At 37.1% G+C, this 21,933-nt stretch overlaps 1 protein-coding gene across 13 annotated transcripts in view; it reads left to right on the top strand.

Annotated features, from left to right (window-relative positions):
- Positions 1-21,933, top strand: part of AFDN (afadin, adherens junction formation factor) — a 131,236-nt gene that overhangs the window by 53,854 nt on the left and 55,449 nt on the right. For all 13 annotated transcript variants that reach the window (XM_086461047.1, XM_086461042.1, XM_086461040.1 and 10 more), the window contains 6 exons: positions 5,514-5,608; positions 6,343-6,605; positions 8,189-8,258; positions 10,384-10,502; positions 17,141-17,202; positions 18,082-18,287. In XM_086461047.1, the coding sequence (XP_086317173.1) occupies positions 5,514-5,608; positions 6,343-6,605; positions 8,189-8,258; positions 10,384-10,502; positions 17,141-17,202; positions 18,082-18,287 (815 nt within the window). The remainder of the gene's footprint in view (positions 1-5,513; positions 5,609-6,342; positions 6,606-8,188; positions 8,259-10,383; positions 10,503-17,140; positions 17,203-18,081; positions 18,288-21,933) is intronic.

The raw sequence follows: 21,933 nt of genomic DNA, 5'->3' as shown, positions 1-21,933 counted from the left end.
GGAAACATTCAAGGTCAGGTTGGCTGGGGCTCTGAGCAACCTGATGTAGCTAAAGATGTCCCTGCTCACTGCAGGGGGTTGAACTAGGTGACCTTTAAAGGTCCCTTCTAACCCAAACTATTCTCTGATTCTGTGATTCTATAACAACTCGGAAAGAGGAATTACAGGAGGTTGAAGAAGCTTGAAAGCCTTGGCCAGGATGGTTTCCCTGGTCAACCTTCCTTCTGAGAACGGAACTGCAGTATGTGGTAACACTGTTACACGTTAGTTTGAAGGAGCTTTGTTGCTGGTCCCGTTCCTTACTGAATATCCCTTCACCAAAAATGTTTAGTATTGACTCTTTCTGCTGGAAGTGCACATTCTGTCTGAAATTTAATAGACTTATCTCCTGAATTCAGCATGGTATTTCAAATCTGCCCAACCAATCTCTCAAACTTCTTACTGTTTAAACTCTTTGCACTCAGGAACCTGTGCAGGAAATGTGTTGCTTTTCAAATGTGGATTTAGTTAATTTTTAAGTCAATAGGTGCTGTCCCTTGTGTGGACATTTTTGTTCAACTTTGGCTTACTTGTTTTCTATGATCTGATATTCATTGTCTGGTTTTAAGTCAACACTACTCCCCAGCATTGTTTCAAGTGCTGGGTTAGTGAAGTCTATTGAAATTATCATCTGCAAAGTGGTGTAGTGTTCACCTTTCAGTAGTGAGGTAATGAATTTAAAATATATATCCATGAAGGGAGGCCTGTCTTTACTTTTGATCAACAGCAAAAGACTGCATTTGTATTCTGAATCACTGGCTTACAGTGACTGTTCACTTCTGTTCACTACAGGGTTTTCTTGTAACACCACTATTTGCAGTGTGAGTGTTGACTCATAACTGCTTAAACCCAGTCATGAAATCTATTTGTATTGCATCCTTAGCATAGGAAGTGATAGAAACCCACAGTTTTCACAGGTTTTGCATAAACAATTTCACTAGTGACTATAGGTGAATAGTAATATACTGTGCATCTTTTTACTCTACACTGTGTGTTTTATAGTTTTTACTATACATTAACATGCTTTAGTGTTTTTGAAAACCCCTTTTTTCTAAATCACTGTTTCCTGGCTTGTCTTTGGTGATAAGGTCTGCTTTCTGATGGAGGGTTTCTGTCTTGGTTTGAAAGACAGGTGTCTGCGGAGGAAGTCAGGAGCCTCCCTTGAAATGGAAAGTGCAACCCCCTTCACCCCAAATTATTATAATTTTGAAATTAACGGGCCTTCAGGCAAAGATATGGGGAATAGGAATAACAGTTCTTTACTAATATATATATATAAAACACAAGGCAGGGAAAAAAAAAAAACCAAACAACCCACTGGTTTACACTGACAGAGTCAGAAATACAACCTGACACCCTGTTAGGGTGGCAGTAGCAGTCCGATAAGATGCTGGCTGCAGTCCTCCTGAAGCGATGGATGTAGTTCTGTGGAAGCAGCGATCAGGTAAAAGAGTCTGGTCTTCCTCCGAAGGTCCAGTGGTAGGTAGGTAGCTCCTGTCCTCTGGAACTCCAGTGGATGGAAAAACTCCTCTGGGAATCCAGTGGAAGAAGGCTGCTAGGGTGTTCGAAATCTCAGTTTTTATTTGGCATGGACTGCTTGGCTCCTTCCCCCCTCCCCGGGCGGAGCATCTCACAATGGGATGGGGAGTCGTGAGGCAGTTCCTTGATGGGCCATTAACAGGAGATAGTCCAGGAGCGAGTTATGGATGGGTCAGGCGATAATGCATTGTTGTGCCCATTAACAGGAGATAGTCCAGAGGGGGGAGGCAGGGAGCACCGCCCCACCTGGTCTCAACAGCTCCTGAAGATGGTAATAGAATACTTTTTTTTTTTTTTCCTTTTGGCACATTTTACACTGTAACCTAGGACAGTTACCTCTTGAAATACAAGTTTTCAATCTGCAATAGGCAGTATACACAAATGTATGTGTATCTTTGTATGTGTACTTCTGTTATGGGGGAAAATAACTTGTGAAACTTACTTCAGATGCAGATCATTCTGAGTTTGTTTGAACCCTCATATAATGACACTGGGAAAAGCTTAATTATCAGGTAGATAATTAAGTATAGTGTATGCAACAGTGGCTAACATGGTCTCTTGAATCATAGTTCTTGCTTCTTCAGCTTGTGCCTCGGAGACACATCTGGGAGCTACATTCCAATTCAATTTTCTAAGCTTAAAAAAGCCCCAAGAAACTAGATGTTTCTGCACCTATTTAGCTCTGCTAATGTTACTCAGTCATGGGTGCCCTAAACAGAATACAGGCCGTCTTTCTTCCATGCTGTGTATTTAGTTATGCACACATATAAAATGAAAAAGTTTGTATAGAATTCAGACATTTTCCTTATGCTTCTTGCTGCTGCTTCTGTATTGCCCACCTTTCTGAGAACTTTGACCTTTCAAATTTCTGAATGAAAAGAAAATTGTTACTGTCAGATAAAAAACCCAGATACATTATTCCCCCCCCCCCCCCCCCCCCCCCCCAATTCTGGACCTTAAGTCATATGACTTAGATCATATGTATGACCTTTCTGAACCACCGGAAGTCTTTGAAGTTTGGTTCTTACAAGCTGAGAACAGCTGCCTTGGGCTGTCAGAGTTTGTGGAGCAGGGACTTCGCCATAGCTGTGGCAGAATCTGTATCCTGCTGCAGCGAGTTGAGGAATGCATTCCAAACAGCATTTAGGTGAGCTTCCAGCTGTTGAAAAACAGGAAGTACAGGACTTTACAGTGTAGTATAATGCCACCTTCCTTCCCTCCTGCATCACTCCCCTAGAACAAAAAGGCCTTTCATCCTTTTTAGAATTTGTAGTAATTCTTTTCAAGGTTAAAATACTCTTTTACTGTAGAAACTGGCTTTTACTGATGGATGATTACATGTGTGCTCCTAACACTTTCAGTAACTCCTTGAATCTTTCTTGTTTTCCTGGGAAGCAAAAAAAGTGTTTGCATCTATGCTGTGTTTTTATGTTGGACACTCCAGAGAAACAAAACAGTCTTAATTTGCCTCAGCAGAAACATTGTGATACTAAAATATATTTCATATGTGAAAGCACATTTTACATGGTATGCATCTATACTGAGAATATACAGTGGTGTGAGGTAACATTTATTAGTAGGAACTTGGTATTGGTTGATTATCACAAGTGCTGAACTCAGGAAAGAGATCTGTAAGTTATCTTAAATAAATATTTGCAAAACACAATATTTTATCATGTATTTTACAGAATATTTCAGAAATATGTAGGAATATTTTAAAGTTTTGGGGTTTTTTTTAGATATCAAAAATGAAAAATATGGGGGTGGGGAGTATATTTAGTATAGGGGTGAAATCACTAGACCATTAAGCCTGTTCTGTAATCTGTATAAAAAGGGCTTAGGAGGAAGTGCCATAAGAAATTAAGAACAGAAGCCCTAGGTACCTAGCCCTGACTTTTATGCCACTGACTTTTGAAATTCCAGTATTTTGAAATGTCATTATTTATGCGTGTCGAATAAGGGTCCTTGCTTCCAAACTGAATCTTTTCTCTTTTGGATGCCAGTTTTACCAAACTGAGATGTTGGCCAGAGGAAGAAATGTTTGACTTTTGGATTCATAAATAAATAAATGAGGGGGCTACTCTAGGTTTTGATGTGTAAGTTGTGGGGAGGCATAATAACAATTCAGAGAACTTGGGTTAAGCAGCCAGATTTATTCAGTAGTGTATTACGTGTCTGCATTTGGTGATATTGAAGATGCAGCCATGTAATTTCCGATTAGCATTGTTAAGTATTAAAAACTGCACACAATTAAATTGAAGATACTGTATTAGCATTACCTTTTTTAGTGTACAGTGATATTAGAAGTATGTTTCTGTAGACTTAAATATCAGGATTCAATAAAAGGTTTATAACTGTACCTGAAAAATGTTTAAAGGACTGTATGCTCTATGTTTAATACTACTTTTGTGGTGGTTGACATACTACTGTTACGATAATGATTCTAAATATGTTCAGTAACTGGATATTACTATAGTATTAGCACTTAACCTCGATATTTATAGTACTTTTCTATGGACCGTCTCTGCCTGATGTCTTTATGTCCCAATAACATCACAACACCCTCAGGACAAGCTTACTACTAGGAGCACTTGTACTTTTCCCCACGTCAAAATCACACAAAACTCTGTTGGTATCATTCTTCATTGATACCCAGCTTCTTCCCCCCTCCATTTCCTTTGTGTTTTCTGTTCTTCTGTACTGTTGCATTCCGTTCTTTGTATCTTCTGCTTTTAGTCAGCGTGTAGTTCTTAACTGTTAAGTTTTCTCTGTGCTGTTGACTTTTAATTCCTTGAAATACTGTTCACTGAAGGGGATTGATAGAGGACTTCATAGACTAAGTGAAACTTTATGGTTAAATGGCTTAGAAACAGATCCTGGTAGTAATGCTGGGAGTTTACAGTTAGATTTGTGGAGGTACTGTTTATATTGACTTTCATGTAAACTCTGAAGAGGACTAGTATCCTGTTGAAGACAGTATCACTGTATGTGCCGTGGCTTTAGTAGTATTCTCTGATGCTTTTTGGGGATGACTTGAAATCATTGTTCATGCCCACAGGTAAGACATTCTTTGTGTTGCAGCCTCCCTTTTTTGCATCTTCCCTTTGGAACAGAAACAGGAGAGGAGTCAGAAGTGACAGTATTAGTTTAGTATCTGATAGTATTTAGAGTTGTAGTATCTTCTGGGGAGTATTTGTATGTGTGACAAAACCCATCTGTGTTAGCCTGTGAAGGCAGCAGCTAAATCCTGTGCTGCATCCAGCGTATCTTGCAAAATGGGGACAATATGTTCTTCTGGGGGGAGGAGGAAAACAAACTTTATCTTTGACCTAATTTTCTGTGAGCTGAAAATAAACGTCAATGGGACTATAAAGATAAGGCCAGAAGGGCTACAGTCCTGTATATCAAGACTAAAGCTGTCATAGGTGAACATTTTGTAAGATTGTCTTTTAATATTGCCCTATTTCAGTATCTGAGGAACAGGAAACAGTTTGGCATGTTGTCCACCTGACAGTAGATATTTCTGATAATCTGTACTTTTAGTAAGATCAATAAATACTATTATTATAGACATGTGCAGTTAACCTTATTTTCTAAATCTTTTGAACCCATATTTGTTTACCAATATAAAATCTTAGAGATTAACAAAAATTGTATTGCTTAAACTACTAAGGAAACAAAGTTTTTTAAAGTATGTTTGGATTAGTAGTTCTTGATTGCTTTGGTCTTTGCACTTGTAGAAAACAGCTGCTTTGAGTGGGCTCTGTCTAGTTTCTGTGTTTTTTACGCTGCAATGAACAGCTAAGTTTCAACAAATCTTGAATGTCACTCATTTGACAAATATTGCTACTCTGAAATAAATTGCATTGATGTAGAAATATTGTGTATTTGAACTTTAATGGCCTGCAAATTAACATTTGTCACTTGCTGTACAGATGGTTCTGACTCCAGAGATAAGCCAAAGCTCTATCGTCTACAATTAAGTGTCACTGAAGTTGGAACCGAAAAATTTGATGAGAATTCCATTCAGGTATGGAAAAAAAGCAGACTCAGATGACAGAACTGATCCAGTCTCTGGTCAGTTATGTGCCATTGTGGAAACTAGTAAAATATTCTGTGAATACCGTTCAAAGCTAGAAGGGTAAAATACTGCTGCAATTTCATGTTAATGGTCTTAACTCTGTTTTATTTCCTGTCTCTTGCTTTAAGAGGAAAGTAAGGGTTTCATTATTTAAAGTGGGGTATTCTTTTTCGTCACTGGATCAAATGGTACATATTGTTATTATTGTAGCTGCTTAATGGCTTTCAAGTCCTAGTCTCAACCCCTTTGAGTGAGGTAGGATTTCTTAAATGTATAAAACAAGCATAGATGTATGAAGTTCTTGCCGGGGAGTCTCATAGCACCCTGGGTCCATGTCAGTGCAGTTAGCTGGCTTGTAAATACTTGCCCTGTGAGATTTCGCACCAAAAGAGCAAGTGGAAGAAAACAGTTTTGAACAGCATATGACCAAAAAAGTGAAAAACTTTTCACTAAGTGATTTCTGCTGCACATATTAGTTAAATGAGTGTTTTATTATCTCTGTTGCAAGGAGAATTGAAGTGAAACCTAACGGACTTTAGTACCGCTCATGTCTGTTAAATCCATAAGCAAGCAAAGTTAAGTTACTAGTCTGTAAATAGGGTAAGCTGGAACTCGATCTTTTTGTTTTAATTTCTGCTGCTGTAAAATTTAGTTTATTCCATGTTAATTAATTCTATTTTCAGTTATTTGGTCCAGGAATTCAGCCTCATCATTGTGACCTTAATAATATGGATGGAGTTGTTACTGTAACCCCAAGAAGCATTGATGCTGAAACGTACGTGGAAGGTCAGCGTATTTCAGAAACCACTATGCTGCAAAGTGGAATGAAGGTTCAGTTTGGATCATCTCATGTATTTAAGTTTGTGGATCCCACTCAGGACCATATTATTCCTAAAAGACCTATTGATGCAAATCTTATGGTCAAAGGTCCAAGACACAAAACTGGGTGAGTAAAATTTATTTTCTTTCTGCTCAGGTGAAGCAGGGAGCCTTGGAAAAAATAGGGAATGAGAGCATTATAAATGCCTGTGACTAGAGTGTGGTTTTAAAGGAGTTCTGAGTATCTGCTTTTAAGTGTTAAATATATAGTAACTATTTTAATACTTGAGCTCCACCTTGTGATTTTTTATAGGATTAGCAAGTGTCTTTTTCATTATGAAATATTCAGAAAAGTTTTTTTCTGATGCTCACTTCTGTGTTAAAAACAGTGGAATGCCTTATTGTAGTGTATTTCAAAGTTCTTCCAACCTCCAGGAAAAGTAAAGAATTTGCTGAATGTTTTCAGAGAGCCTGTTTTTTGTCGTTTTGTTGTTTGAGGTTTTTTTCCTCAGGTAGTAACTTTTAAAATTCCACTAGAAGGATTTGGATATTAAGTAGGGTAGTCACGAAATGAGACTGTCAAGATAGGGAACTCTAAATGTCTCAATATAGCAAGCACTTTTTACAGTGTGATTACTTATCTTCTAGTTTTTCGGTTGCAAGGACTAACAGTACGGAAGTCCATCGTGTTGTTTCTCTGTGTGGTCATATTTTTGATAGGTGCATAATAAAAAATTCTGCTTCTAGATTTAGTGACTTGTAGGGGCTCAGATATTCTGTTCAGTGGCTGTAGAATATTTGGGAGAAATAATCTTAAAATCAGACTGTATAGCATGGAAGAAAATAACATATCTTCCATCTTCTCTGGGTCCAAATGAGGCTACTGCTGTGGTTTAGAAAAGAAACAAATTGGCTTAGAGGTGAACAAGAGAAAGATACCTAGGAAAAGAGGCTCTTCTGGCTAATGCACTGAGTTAACAGAGATGCATACTTTAATCATTATTATTTTTTTCTCCACTTTATTTTAATGTGGAAATACCCAGTGTGCTGCTTGTGGGACCTGTCTGCAGGAAGACCTCCAGCCATTTAGCTATCATGTAATATTTCTGCTTAAGTCTTGAGTTCGTTGTACATCTAGCCTGCAGATCAATAAACAAATGCTCTCAAACGTTTACATAGTAAACTCTGAAGCACTGTACTACTGCAGAGCTTTATCTGGACAGCAAAATCTCTGGCAAAGGGCTGTTGCAGCTTGAACAATCAAATATTTTTTAAGTCTTTAGAATAAGCAGATAATAAAATGCATTGCTATGAGTTATGAATTATTTACATTATCAAGATTGTTGTACATTTAGTACTGAAAAACTGAGCAAAAATTTCTAGCAAGTCTACTGCAGTGAATACAAGAACTTGAACATGTTGTCCTGTGATTTTATATTATTTATGTTTATGTGTATTTATATTTTTCTCACTTAACTAGTAAAAAAAATGTAACTAAGAATCTGTTTTCCAAATTAAATTATCTGTATAAATATTTTCAGTGTTTTTATATAAGGAATTGATACAATGTTTTAGAAAGTGAATATTAACTGGACTCATGGTATACCTCTTGAACTTTAATTTACTACTTTTAGTTGGTCTGTTCCTTGTTTGTTAGATGTTCAACAATAGAATTTCTAAAAAGTACTTGAAATGTTATTTTGCTTTTAGAGCTGTTCAGGAAACCACATTTGATCTGGAGGGAGATGTTCACAGTGGAACGGCATTACCAGCAAGCAAGGTATTATAGTATGACTAAATTATAAATAAATAATAAAAGTTCATGTGCAAGTTAGGTCAAAATCATAAAACAGCAGTAGTATTTGGTAAGGTGCGACCAGTTCATCATTCTCCCCCACAGTTACCTGTTGTGAGTGGGCTTGGGTATCATAGTTCTGTTTAAGTTTGTATTAGCATTTCGCATGCATTCTGTGCCAAGAATAGTAAAAAGGGAATTCCTCAAGCCTGGAATAGTTTCTCCCCAAGCTGACCTATTGAAGGCAGATTGCATGTAGGTAGGGATTCATATTAGAAACGATACATCATTATCTCGTGTACATAGCATATGACTATTGTTATCTGTGATAGTGTAAATAAATGGTTTATATCAAATGTGAAAGGACGTTCAATTTTAGTTTAACTAGGCTTTTAAAATTTAATGGATGTGAGTTTTGACTTCAATAGAAGTTCTGTACGCACACTGACTAAACAAACTCTCCCTGCAGTCATAATTATAAACGTTTTATGAGGTGGTAATCTCTTCTTGATTTCTTTCTTCACTGTCTTTCTGTTAAATTCTGTGCTAGAGTTGCATTTTCCAAGAGCAAACAAATAAAATGACACGATGGTGAATGCCTTTCTTGGTGCTATGATCACATGCCTCAGATGAAATGAAAGAATGAATTATTTCAGCGATATGAAATGTTGTAGTTCTCCCACAAATGCATTTCCTTCTATGTTTTGGTGCTACTGTTATCAAATAGAAATACTTGTAAGGAAATTTAGTAATATTCGTGTCACAGGGTAGGTATTAATAATACTCTCACAGCTTTTGAATGTGTTCGTTAGTCTTAAAATTTTTTTCTTGCCACAGACTTCTGATTCAGTTTTTCTCCTTTGTAGCTTTGTTCGTGACAATGCTTGCTTTTATCTTGGATGCATTCTTTATATATGATTGGAATTTGTTTAGTGACGTTTTGGGAGGAGAAAAAGTTTGTAAACTATTAAAATGCTCAAAATGTCTCAGAATTGGAGTTTCTGGCATTATTACATAGCATACCTCATATGCTTTTCAGACTTAATAGAAAAATATTGTAGTGGACCTGGGGAAGCTTGGGAAAATTCAGCTGGGTGTTTGGTTTTTTTTTTTTTGTTTTGTTTTGTGGGTTTTTTTTTTTGATTTGTACTGTTTGGGAATGTGCATGACATCTTGTTAAATCACTTGTTTTCTAACAGTTGCTCTTATGAGTTTGCTTTTCTATTTAGAAAAGGGGTAACAATAACTTCAATGAAAGTTCTCTGAGACCTGGTGATGAAAAGTGATTCATGGATTGGCATGTCAGTACTTGCATTTTGGGATGCACTTTTTGTTAGGTTTTCTTGTGTCAGAGCAAATAATCTAGTTCTAGAAATTTCTTACGAAATTTCGTATTTTACTGATGGTTTATTTTCAACTATTTATACTGAAAAATAATTGCTACATATTTTGCTGCTTAAAGCAGCATGTTTTTCCCCTTCCTGGTAGAGTTTGATGGAATTGGAAATCGTAAATTAAAAGCTTCCTATTGAGGAGCTTGTGACACTGAAAGAAAACAGACTGAATTGTACATAAAAAAATGGGATAGTTTGAATTGCCTCTTCTAGTCTTGTAAAATTAAGTACTGTCCAGCGGATCAGACTTGCCTTAAGAACAGGATAAATCATCGCATGACTCCATAATGTCAGCACTTGGAGCTATTGCAGAAGCAGGGTAGGGGAGCATAGCTAGTTTTAAATCTGTTAATATGTTTAACTTTGTCTCTTAGCTAAAGTCATTAACAATTCATTCTTACTTTGAATTGGTAACTATGCAACTTCTAAATAAAGACTTTTGAAATCTTCATTATATGTTCAAATGTTAATAAATAGTTGTTCCTAGCTGGCCATTGTTGTCCTATGAATTGCAAGTGTGCTCTTCGATGCTTCCTTGCGGTGAAAACACCTCCTGAGCTGCTGGATTCTGTGCTGTACTCTTCTGTTTTCCCATCTCTTGTCAAGCCTCAAATTGACACTTAATAGTGCCAAGCACAATTTTAAGAGTGCCAAGCCCAAATACTGGCTAATCCAATGTTTGCATGCTAAGCATCTGTCCCTCTGTTTTGGATTAGAGCACCAGCAGGCTTGATGGTGACAGGACATCGTCAGCATCCAGCACAGCCGAACGAGGAATGGTGAAGCCGATGATTAGAATTGAGCAGCAGCAAGATTATCGCAGACAGGAAAGCAGGTAGGAAATGTGTAATCTGTAACTTCTCATAATGGAACAAACTGGATACATTTTTCTGATAGATCAAGCAGTATGTTGAAATATTTTAAACTACCAGATTTTCCCTGTGGAAAATGAGATTTCTCACTCTAAATAAATCCCAGGATTAACAACTAACCAAAAAACTTTAGAATATATAAAAAAGAAATTCCTTTGTTTCAATATTCTGTTATTTGTAGTTCTCTTTTTGTGAAGCCAGGCTGATAGTCATGTCACACCATTGTTGATTCATGGCTAGGCATGTTGTATGAAGTGCCTTTAGTAACAAAAGTACAGTTACCTAAAATTTTCATTTGTCAGTGGCAAGATGATGGGATTTACTCTGGAGAGGGAAATAACCAGATCATTCCTATTTCTACAGTAGTATTGTTGGCAAGTCTTCTGAGCAAGAATTTTAGTTACCTCTGAATGCTGTTCTTGTAAAGTTATGTAATTTGTAAATACATTTAACACCTCTTTCTTGATTTTTGCTTTTATGATACAGTGGCTGTTATTAGGTAGATAAATGCTATACCATTTTGCTCATAGGCCCTTTTTTCAGGTACAGAATGATACTTTTTGTGCCCTGCATATTCAGTTTGTTTCCAAAGCCATAGTGGAAAACACTGACTTCAGTTGTATGCCATTTTCTTGCTATTGAGTCTCCATGTATTCGTAATACCTTGTTCAAGTTCAGCTTGGGCCCATCTAAAAGGACTCAACTCCTTGTCAGACGATGTCTTTTAATATTAGCATTGCTTCAAAAGTTGTTGCTGTTTTCCATCATAAATAGAAAAGATCTGATGGGATGCATCCAAAGATGCTGGGAGTTGGCTGACATCATTGCAAGGCCACTGTCTCATCTTTGAAAGGTCGTGGAGATCAGAGGTACTGGCTGACTTGAAAAGGGCAAATACTACATCCATCTACAGAACAGACAAAGTGTAAGATCCAGAAAACACAGACCAGTCAGCATTAATTCAAGCTCTGCAAAGACTGTAGAACAAGTCGTTGTAGAAGCTATTTCAAGGCACACAAAGGACAAGAAGATGGTTAAGAAAAGACAGCATGGGTTTGCTAAGGATAAATCATGCTTGACCAACCTGTCTGACTTCCGTGAGGAAACAACTTACATAATTAATGAGGGGAGAACTCTGGACATCATATCATCTACCTCATTCTAGCAATGCATTGTCACAGTCTTCCAGAACATCCTTGTTGGTGAGATACGGTCTGGATCAGTGGGCCAGAAGATGGGTGGAAAGCTGGCTGACAGGGTGATTGTGACTGTCTCAAAGTTGAACTTGGCAGCTGGTCATGAGTTGAGTTTCTTGAGGTTAGTATTGGATCTGATAGTACTCACTAACTGTATAAACAATCTGGGTGACAGGATTGGATGCATCGTTGCCAAGTTTGTGGGTAGTACCAAGCTTGGAGGACAGCCACAAAGGAGAGCCACTGTTCAGAAAGACCTACACAACAAGAATTGCATGAAGTTTAACAAAAGAAAATGTGAAGTCCTGGACATGAGACAGAAAACACCAAGAGCAATGTAGGCTGAAGTCTCAGCATTTGGATTGTAGCTCTGCTGATAAGAACTTGGGGTCATGGTGTACAGCAAGCTGAATTTGAACCAGCAGCATATCCTTTCAGTAGTGAAGGCAAACTATGTCCTGGGCTGCATCAGCAAGAACACAGGCAGCAGATCAAGGGATGTGATTATCCCACTTTACTTGGCTCTTGTTAGGCCACACCTGGAATACTGTGTCCAGTTTTGGTGCCCCCAGTGCAAGAGTGAGGTTGAAAAACTGGCAACTGTCCTGTGAAGGGATGTCTCCAACAACATGATCACAGGATTAAAAAACTCGATGTGTGAAGGGATTGTGTTTTTTCAGTCTAGAGAGGAGGTGGCTCAGGGTAGATCTAATCACAGTCTCCCAATACCTAAAAGGGTGGTTGTACAGAAGATGGAGGTGCTGTCATCACAAGGATGCTGGTTGACAGGTGAAGAGGCAATGAGCAGAAGCTACTTTGTGGGAAAACTGTCTGGCTGTAGGGAGCAGGGGGAAGGAATCTTTACTGTGAGACCAAGTGAACATTGGGATATGTTGCCCAGAGAACTGGTAGAATCTGCCTCACTAGAAATTTTCAAGATTCTGCTTGACAAGGCGCTGAATAACCCTGGATAAAGTCCTGCTTTCAACAGAAGGTCGAAATACATGATCTCTAGAGGTCCCTTTCAATGTAGGCTTCTGTGCAATTATTTTTCCTCTGGAGTCCAATGTTTTGGTCAGTTTTGATAAAAAGAACATTTATGAAAATAAGGCTGGGTACCTAGAGTTGGAATTACGTGGCCTTGTAAGAGAAGGCTTGGGATGGATTTTTATCAGTGTGGTTAAATACCTGATGGGAGGAACTTCTTTACTGTGAGAGTGATTGAACAGGGGAACAGATTGCCCAGAGAGGGGTGTGAAGTCTCCATCCTTGAAGATATTAAAAACCTGACTGGACAAGTTCATGAGCAACTTGCCCTAGCTGACCTTTTGAGCAGGGAAGTTGGACCAGATGATCTTCAGAGGTCCCTTCACACCTCAGCAATTCTATGATTCTGTGAAAAGATTTTTTTCAGATGTTAAGAAAAATACAAGATTATATTGCTGTCTACATAACTTTTACTTTCAGATGAACTGTTATGATAAAGGGTTAAAAAGTGCAGTGATTCAAGTTGTAGAACTTCTAGTACCTTCAGGTGGATTTATTATTCGCTACACGGAAAATAGAGTTCAGAGATAAGTGGTAGGAAAATGAGGAGGAAAAAAAAAAAGGCAGAAAATTTTGCTTCCACCTGAACTGAATTCCTGATGTTCTAATGTTTTGTAGCAGTGACATCTTTTAAATGCTTTCAGTGATGTTCCAGTAGAATAGAACTTGATTCTACTCTGCATTCCTTCTGTTGGGATGCCTGGACATCTGGAGTGTCTTTTTCAGAACTGTTTTTATTAAGGTTGCTGAAGATTTAACTCGTTCTTGTTGAATTACTAGTGTTTTTAACTGTAACTTTCCTCACATTAAAGATCAACAAAACTCCTTTGTGAACGTTTTATAGCCTGACAGAAATTCTTGAGGCTTCTAATATTAATATTTCTTGAGTTCTAGCTGTGCATTTGTATGTGTATGAAGATTATTAAATTTCTGTATTTCTACCTTTCAGCAAGAGCACTTGTAAAGAGGATTATCTTGTGCTATAGTTCTGTATTTCAAAAATACAGAGCCATCTGCGAGCTATATCTGCCTTTTTTTTTTTTTTTAACTTCTAAAACTCCTTCTGAAGAGAATACACGTACTAATCTTACTGTTACTATACATGGGTTTTTTTTCACCTTGGTACCTGTGTGCGAAAAATGTTTTTAGAGGCATCCAAATTGCATTTAAGATTTGTGATAGCTACAACCACAGAGATCTTTATCGCCAGTATTGACATTGGTATTTTATTTCTGTATGTATCATATATGTGTAAAGTATGTGTTGTGTAATTACATTCAGAGTTATTTATCTAAATACAGCATTTCTATCACATGCTCTTTCTCAGATTTATTCACTGTGTTGAGATTAACAGGTTAGCAAAGTCAGTCTGTCAAATTAGGAAATGCCAGGTAATGAGTTGCTCAGGTAAACTGAATTCTTTCCCTTTGTGGATGAATTTTGTAATCTTTAGTTAGGCTTTCTCTGGGATACTCTGGTCTCATTTTGTGAGCTGTAAGAACAGTAATCATGGAGTAGAGTAACTGCTATGTCAGTTTGAAAAACTGGAAAATCTTCACTGACCAGGTTCTTGTTACTGTACGACTAGCTCATCACTGTACTAAGTGTCCTTGTCTGTTCTCTTTGTGTGTGTTCATTGCTGCTGTTCAAAGGTGAATAGTAAGGCAAATGAGACTTTCTTCCAGTCACCCACTGAATGGATTAAAGACCAAAGATTAGAACTTGTCTGTCTTAGTTTTTAGTCTCTAGAAAAAAAATAATTGAAATCTGAGAGCATAACTCCAATTTACTTATTGTGTATGGTTGTTCTGGTTGAAATGTGATTCTCTAAAAGAAAAGATGATGACTAAATAGTTAAGGATTATGGTTACATCCTCGTTAGGTAACTTACTTCAATTAGCGTGAGCAAGCATATAATAAAAAAGAGAAAAAGATAATTTTTTGCCTTGGATACCCTTCATGAGTTCTTAAGAATGTGTTTGGTTAGAAATGAGCATGGTGATGTATAACTGGTGTTAAAGGAATGCAGACACTTACCTGATTCTTAACTTTAACATGCCTTACAAAATTTATACGTAGCTAGTATGCTGGCTAAAACAGCCACATGAAGACAGAGGATTTTCTTTTTAATGCAGTTTATCATAGACAATCTAGGAGAATACAGAAATATCTGGAGAATGTGTTATTGGTTTTAAAGCAATTTTAAAGTGTAATATTACCTGACACTGTACTTAGAGAGGTGGCAACACCTAAGTAATATTTTATGGCCTTGCTAACATACCCTAACTAGACTTTCAGACTGGTTTAGCTCAGAATTTTGTCACCACAGAGAGGATTTTTCTATAAAAACAATAGCACAAAGACACAATATTCTTAAAATGTATCCAGTACAAAGCAGGTTGGCTAGCTGCTATCATATCAGAAGCACAGAGAGTTATTTTAACTTAAATTTCCAATTTATAAAGCTTAATTAGAGAATATTCCTTTTGTGTGTGCTTAGAAAAGGCAGAAAATGGTACATTAGTTGAAGGAAATTCATATTAAGGTAGCTAAAATAATTGACTTGCTGCATCTTTACAGGTAAAACTAAATTAACGTTTTTAAAAGAAGTCTTTCCTCCTACTGCTTCATCTTAATTTCTTTCTTAAAGCCAATTTCCAAAGTTCTGTAAGCAATCTTGCACTAATCTGTATCAGTTCTCATCTCTCTTGCTGCTTTCTCTCCCACTGGGGGGAAGAGTGAGAATCCTGTTCCTTCCTATGTGCTGAAAGGATCATTATCTTTTTGTTCTAAAGAAAAGGAAATAAATCATCAGCTGAAATCTGTCACTGGTTTACTAGTGAGTTTGTTGAAACATTTCTTTGTCTTATTACCATTCGTATAATGACAGATTAAAAATTTCTCTGGAGTTGTCACTATAGTTCTATTTTGATAATGCTCTGTGAGTATTAGTTATGAGTATTAGTTATTCTTCTATGAAACAATGAACTTTTCAGTGGAGATGATGCACTTTTGATAGTGTGGAGGTGGTGAGAAATTAGTTCACCTTAAATTTATAGCAATAAAAACAGAGGCAATGCTACAATTTACACACCACCGAGTGCTCTGCATAAAGAGAGTGTGCTACCATGTTTGAAATGTAACTGAACTGGCAGGAATTTGTGTATATGTTGCCCTGCTGTTCCTTAACTTTCAGCTCCACAGAACTTCGTTTTGCTGAGCTCTTCTTATAATAAAACATTATCTAGATGACATGACTGAGCTTCCTGTTGGTTTAAGTTTTTGCAAGTTTAAAAACCAAAAAAAACCCAACCCACCAAAACCCAAAGGTACTCTCCGTTTTTTTGATTGCATATGCTAAAATTTAATTTTATATTTTTTGACATCAGCCTTCAAAGTCGTCTTGTGGTGGGTTTTTTTGTTTGTTTGGTTTTTTTGGTTTTTTTTTTACTACAGGAGATAGCTGAATAAAGCCTTCAGTGTCCTCTCTCTGCTTTGTGGCATAACTAAAATTTATCAGGAGAATGAGGCTTATATAATCGTATTACACTCTTTCTTTATCAAAGTTACTGGGGGAAGTAGAGAGCTACCTATTGTGTTACATATGGTTATTGCATGCAGAAGATGTTAGGCTTTTACATATTTCCTAAAAATAGGTGCCTAACTACAGAGAACAGCTCAATTAATGCTTTTGCTTAAGGGAGGAATGAAATATGTGCTTAACCTTCTGTAGAGATCAGAAACATCAGTTTTCTGTTAATTTTTCTCCTCTGTGAATCCTCTGATAGGTACTGGTAAGAAAGAGCACTGCAGTCAGTTTTAGTGAAGATGTAGTTCTGGGGCTCATGGAATGGCTGCTGTTTCTTAACATAGCATAGCAACAGCCAGGTGAGGGTGGGGGCTGGATTTTACCTCCTTTTCCTCCTTACCAGAAGAAAAGACAAATAAATTCTCATTGGTTTTGAGGGTGTTAAAGATAGCAAAGTACATTTGTTGTAATCGAGCTGATGTTTCAAGTGAGGTTTCATTCACTTTCTTTCATGTGTCCATGAATAATTTGTTATTTAAATCCTGTCGATGGCAGATGGCAAACTGATCCTGTCAGTCTGCCACGCAGCGCAGAAGGGGGTGTTCATTAGTATCACAGGCTCCACAGTTTCAAGTCTGTATTTTGCTCTGTTGTGTTGTGGGCAAATATAGCCTGAATGATTTTAGAGGAAAGGTAAAAAAGGATCATTTTGGGGAAGGATATTGTGTCAGCATTTGGAACCAGTGTATTTGGAGAAATCTGTAATTTTACAATGGAATTAATATCACCTTGTAGATTGTTTGTTTCAATTTTTGTTGTATTTCTTTAGACCTCAGGATACTCATGGACCAGAACTGATACTACCTGCCAGTATTGAATTCAGGGAAAGCTGTGAGTATATTGTGAAGTTGCAACACTAACCTGTTGACATGTTTTTCTATAGTGTAATATTTCAGTCAGTTTGAAAACTTAAGGATAACTTAAGTAAACATTGAAAAGAATAATGACTAAACAAAGGATAGCTAATCCAGTAATATAACTTATATTGTTGGGGAGGGTGAACACACGTTTTGGGTGTTGAGGCAGGTTCCTGCATATCTAATTCTAATTGCATTTCAACTCGGTCTTCAGATATTCAAATGTAACTGTGAAAACATTTTTAATCCTGCCTCCTCAGCAGTACATTGAGTTCATTCTCTTCTATACAGTTCTCCATGCTTGGGTAATAGGTTGCATCTTGTTCAAAGTCTGTTTTATATAAAATCTGATTAAGTTTAAATTTTCATTTAGAATTTTATTTTTTGTTGTCTTGATCTCCAGTTTTTTAAGGTCTCAGATCTGGTAGAAAAATACCATGCCAGAGATTGTTCAAACATTTGAAACCAAATAGATTTGTGAGCAAACAAAGGCAGGTTTTTTTATAAAATTCCCTATAATAAGGGACCTTTGTAGGAATAGAATAGACAAGAGGAAGCTTGCATTTTCATGTGCCTTGAAGACGTGAATTTTCAGCAAAGAGATAGGAAGTAGTTCGAAAATGTATCCTGATGATCAGATTTTCTGGCTTTTTATAGAAGTGTGTGGCTGTTATGCCTAAGTAGCTGTAGTACATAATAAACAATTTAGAGTTCAAATTCCTGTAAGTTGCTTCCCTCTTCTCCCTCTTCTCCTCCAAAAAGATGTCCTCTATGCCCCAAGTTATGAAATTATTTTATTTAATTTTCTTTCTGTCTTTGGCTTTGATGTGTTTTTTTTCCTCTTTCTCTACAGCTGAAGATGCCTTCTTATCTGCCATTATAAATTACACAAATAGCTCGACAGTTCATTTTAAGTTGTCACCTACATATGTTTTATATATGACATGTCGGTATGTATTGTCAAGCCAGTACAGACCTGACATCACTCCTACTGAGCGTACTCACAAAGTCATTGCAATAGTCAACAAGATGGTGAACATGATGGAAGGAGTTATACAGGTGAGTTTCTCTGCAAAAACATGTCAAGGGAATGAAATACATTCTGTAGATTATCTAGTGACCACCTTAGTCGTCTTAGTTTTTAATCAACTGTTGGCAAGGGTCAGGCTAATACCTGCACTGATTGTCTATATGAAGGTTTGCTTTTGTGTCAATGAATAATGCAAATGGTAAGAGACTCCTGAGCGATGTAGGAGGTTAGAGAGGGGCTGTTGCTCTGAAGATACGTTCTCTGACAAGAAGTTACTGTTCTGTTCTTTAGAAGGTAAGATCTTTACCAGCATTTCTGGCTGTGAGCTCTGGTAAAACAAGTTGGATGTGCTTATTAAAGAATATCATGTAGATAGTCGTTGTTTTGCACTGATTGATGCTTGAAGTGAACATATTAAAAAGAAACATGACTCTCTAATTTTGATCATGTTACTCCTACAACTTCTATGACCACAAAAATGTATTAAAACTGGACTTTTTGAACCAAGCTGACACAATTGCTTTATAAAGAGAAATGAAAGTTCTCAAATGTTCCAACATCTTGCATGTAGTCTGATGCTATTACTGTTACATGTGTAAGACTTCTACAAAAGCACGGGGGGAGTTCTGTTTCGTGTAGGAATGCAGGATGAGATCCACTGGGTTGTCTGTGCAATTAGACAATATCTTGCATTGTGTAACAGTTGATAAAATGTAATGGTCACTTCCTGAAAAAGGAGTGCTAGTTAGGTGTGCTCACTGAGTAATTATTGTAACTTCTCTTCTGCAGGTTTTTCTCAGAGCAAAAATTGAAGTAATATTTCTATATTTATTAAAACATATGCACTTGTTGCAAAAAGTACTGGCATAGTACAAGCATAGTATGAAGCACTGTACAAGCATAACAAATGCGTCAGTCCTGCTTTAGAGAATTTACAATGTAAGTGTTACCCAACAGGTAGATTAAGGGAGAAGAGGAAAGTAAACAAGAGAGTGGCATGAAAGTCACAGAAAACCAAAACTGTTCAGCTTTTGTTCAGGTTTTAGAAAGATTTAGTGGAGTTTTCAGCAGGTAAGAGTGTTATAATTAGACAGTTCTCACACCTTTCATAAGAAAGGGTGGGAGGAAATGCCAGTGTTGAAGACACTTTACAGTGAGAAAATAAAAGTCTAGCCTTTCAAGTACATTCTGAAGCTGATGAGAGGTTGAAAGGTGGTTTGAATCTGAAGTGAAGAACTAGTATGTTGCTTTGAGTCTTGATACTGTGGTAATTGGATATTTGATAAAATTGAAATGATATCAAAAGTTAAATATGCAGGTTCTGCTATTAAAAAAAAAACCAAACCTGGCTGTGGAAGAGTGAATTTGTTAAAGTCAGAGGGGAGACCGTGACAGCAGTGGAGAACATGAAATGCAAACAGCCTGAACATAAGCAATTTAGTTGAGAGAATGGAAAGTAAACAATGAAAGGATAGGCTTCAAATATAATCTGGAAGTTACAGGGCTGAACAAAGTCACTCGGTTTACGTAACTAATGTAAACTAGTAACAAGGACCCTAAAAAGACTTGGGGTGATAGGGATGGGTACAGTGGGAAAGCAAATGGATAACCATGTAGCTGCTAGAAGATACTAGAGAGGTGGGCTCAAACATCGGTTTGGTTTGAAAACAAATCAAAGCTAGAAAACAGATTATCCTGTGAAAACATTCCTTTACAATCCTGAGGGCTTCCCAAATCGAGTCCAGCCTTGTGGTTGTTGCAAGAAAGTGTACTTTATATAATCCTGCTAATAGTATTACGAAACTGTTAAAACCAAGTGTTTGTCTGGACTGTCCTTTGTGAAAGGCCATTTTGACAGCCTTGCAACTCTACAGCTGCACTCTAATCTCCACCCTAAAATTTTAGGAAGACATCAACAAGGAAGTGGAAGCTGCATTTGTGATTTGTGAAAGATGTTACCTAGTTGCAAGAAATAAACTGAAGAGAGTTGGAGGCCGAAGAGAAATGGGAGGAGGTTCTTTGAAATATCATGTTGAAGAGCTGGAGGAAAGGGGGAAAAATTACAAATGTGATGAGAGAGTAGAGAACTTCAGTGAATTTGAAGGTTAATGGGCTGGAGACAAAGAAACACGTTGATTCTAAAGCTTGACCAGGAAAATGTCATGAGCTTGGACCTGTTTTAGTGGAGTATAAACAGTGCTAGCTAAGATAAGCCAAGCCAAATTACTTCATCTAAGCGGTAGAATGAGTGGTTATATTGATGGCTGTCACAGTTAAATTACCATGTAATAAGTCACTGTATCACAATAGCTTTTTTGTGTGTCTTGACTGTGAAGCACACATGCATACACTGAAAATGATCTGAGGGTGTGAAAGACAGAGAAGACAGATGGGAGGCAAGGGGAGAGAGGCACCCAAAACAGCAGTAGAGGGAAGGCGCACAAACTCTTGTGTTGTACTGTGGGAGTAAAATAAATGGTTTAGATCCTAATTTTGCCTGCCTAGATTGTAAGGAGACTTGATAGCTTTCTGAAGTTACTCAAGAAGTACTTGCTAACATGAAGTTTATGACTTTCTGTAGTCTTTGCATTAGTGTATGCAAATATTATAGAAGACAGGGATAAAAATGGAGAGATCTATGAGAAAGCTTGGTGCTTTCAATAAAAATCTAGGAATAGAAACTGAATTCATATTAAAAAAGCCAAATTTTTTGTATCCTAATTTTTTTTTTCCAAATCATTTTGTGGCATTTCTGATCCTCTGCAAATTTCAACATTTTTTTGTAGAAGGAGCATCTCCTTTTTGATCTGTGCCAACATATCTTCATTCAGTTCAAAGTGCCTTGGTTGGAAAGGGAGTGGAAACAAAAAAGCAGTGGCAATTTGGGGTTTTGGGCTCTAAGATGATAATAGTAACAGCAAATTACACCTCAAATTTTTGCATCTAAGCTCACTGTGTTGCAAGTGGGGGAGCTTTAGCTTTTCTGAGTAGAAAGCTAAGAAGAATTAAGTAAGAGCTCAGTTTTAAATAATCAGACAAACATATCTGGTGGGTTTGGGGTTTTTTTTGTTTGCTTAACTCAGTGTAGCTTATATGTACTAGCATTTAAGGAGCTGAGTGTGGTATTTCATTTGACTCTCTTTTGTTTAAAACAGTCTTTTTTGTTCTTTAATTGAAAAGCCATGTATTAAATCTGTCCTAGGTGTTTTGTGTGTTTAGTTTGGTTATGTTTGAGTTTGGGTTTTCGGTTTTGTTTTTTTGTTTGTTTGTTTGTTTGTTTTTCCTGTTGTTGTTTTTATCCTGGTGGGGATTTTCTGTTCCCCTTTGTGTGTGTTTGTACATTGTCTTCATTGCAGCAGTGTGGGCAAATAGCTCCCTGGATCTGTTACTTGGATGGCTAGTTACCCCGTTGCCTGCAAAAAGTTCTGCGGGATTTCTGTGGTGCACTGAGCATGGAATAACCAACTAGTCTGGGATGTCAATTAGTACAGGGCATTCCTTGAATTAATTGTGACATGTGGCCACTTCAGTTCTTGGCTGTTGTGCTGCTAGTCGTATTAAAATAATTCATTTTTTAAAAGGGGCTCAGTTGCATTGTAGCTACTGATTAACGCATCTGTGTATAATTGTGAACATAAGTGTTGTACCTTCATATTTAGTGTTTGATTTCTAAAG

This window comes from Leptosomus discolor, chromosome 2, assembly GCF_034619465.1.
Source record: "Leptosomus discolor isolate bLepDis1 chromosome 2, bLepDis1.hap2, whole genome shotgun sequence".
NCBI classification, from domain to species: domain Eukaryota; kingdom Metazoa; phylum Chordata; class Aves; order Leptosomiformes; family Leptosomidae; genus Leptosomus; species Leptosomus discolor.
This window is presented reverse-complemented; position numbering and strand designations above follow the sequence as displayed.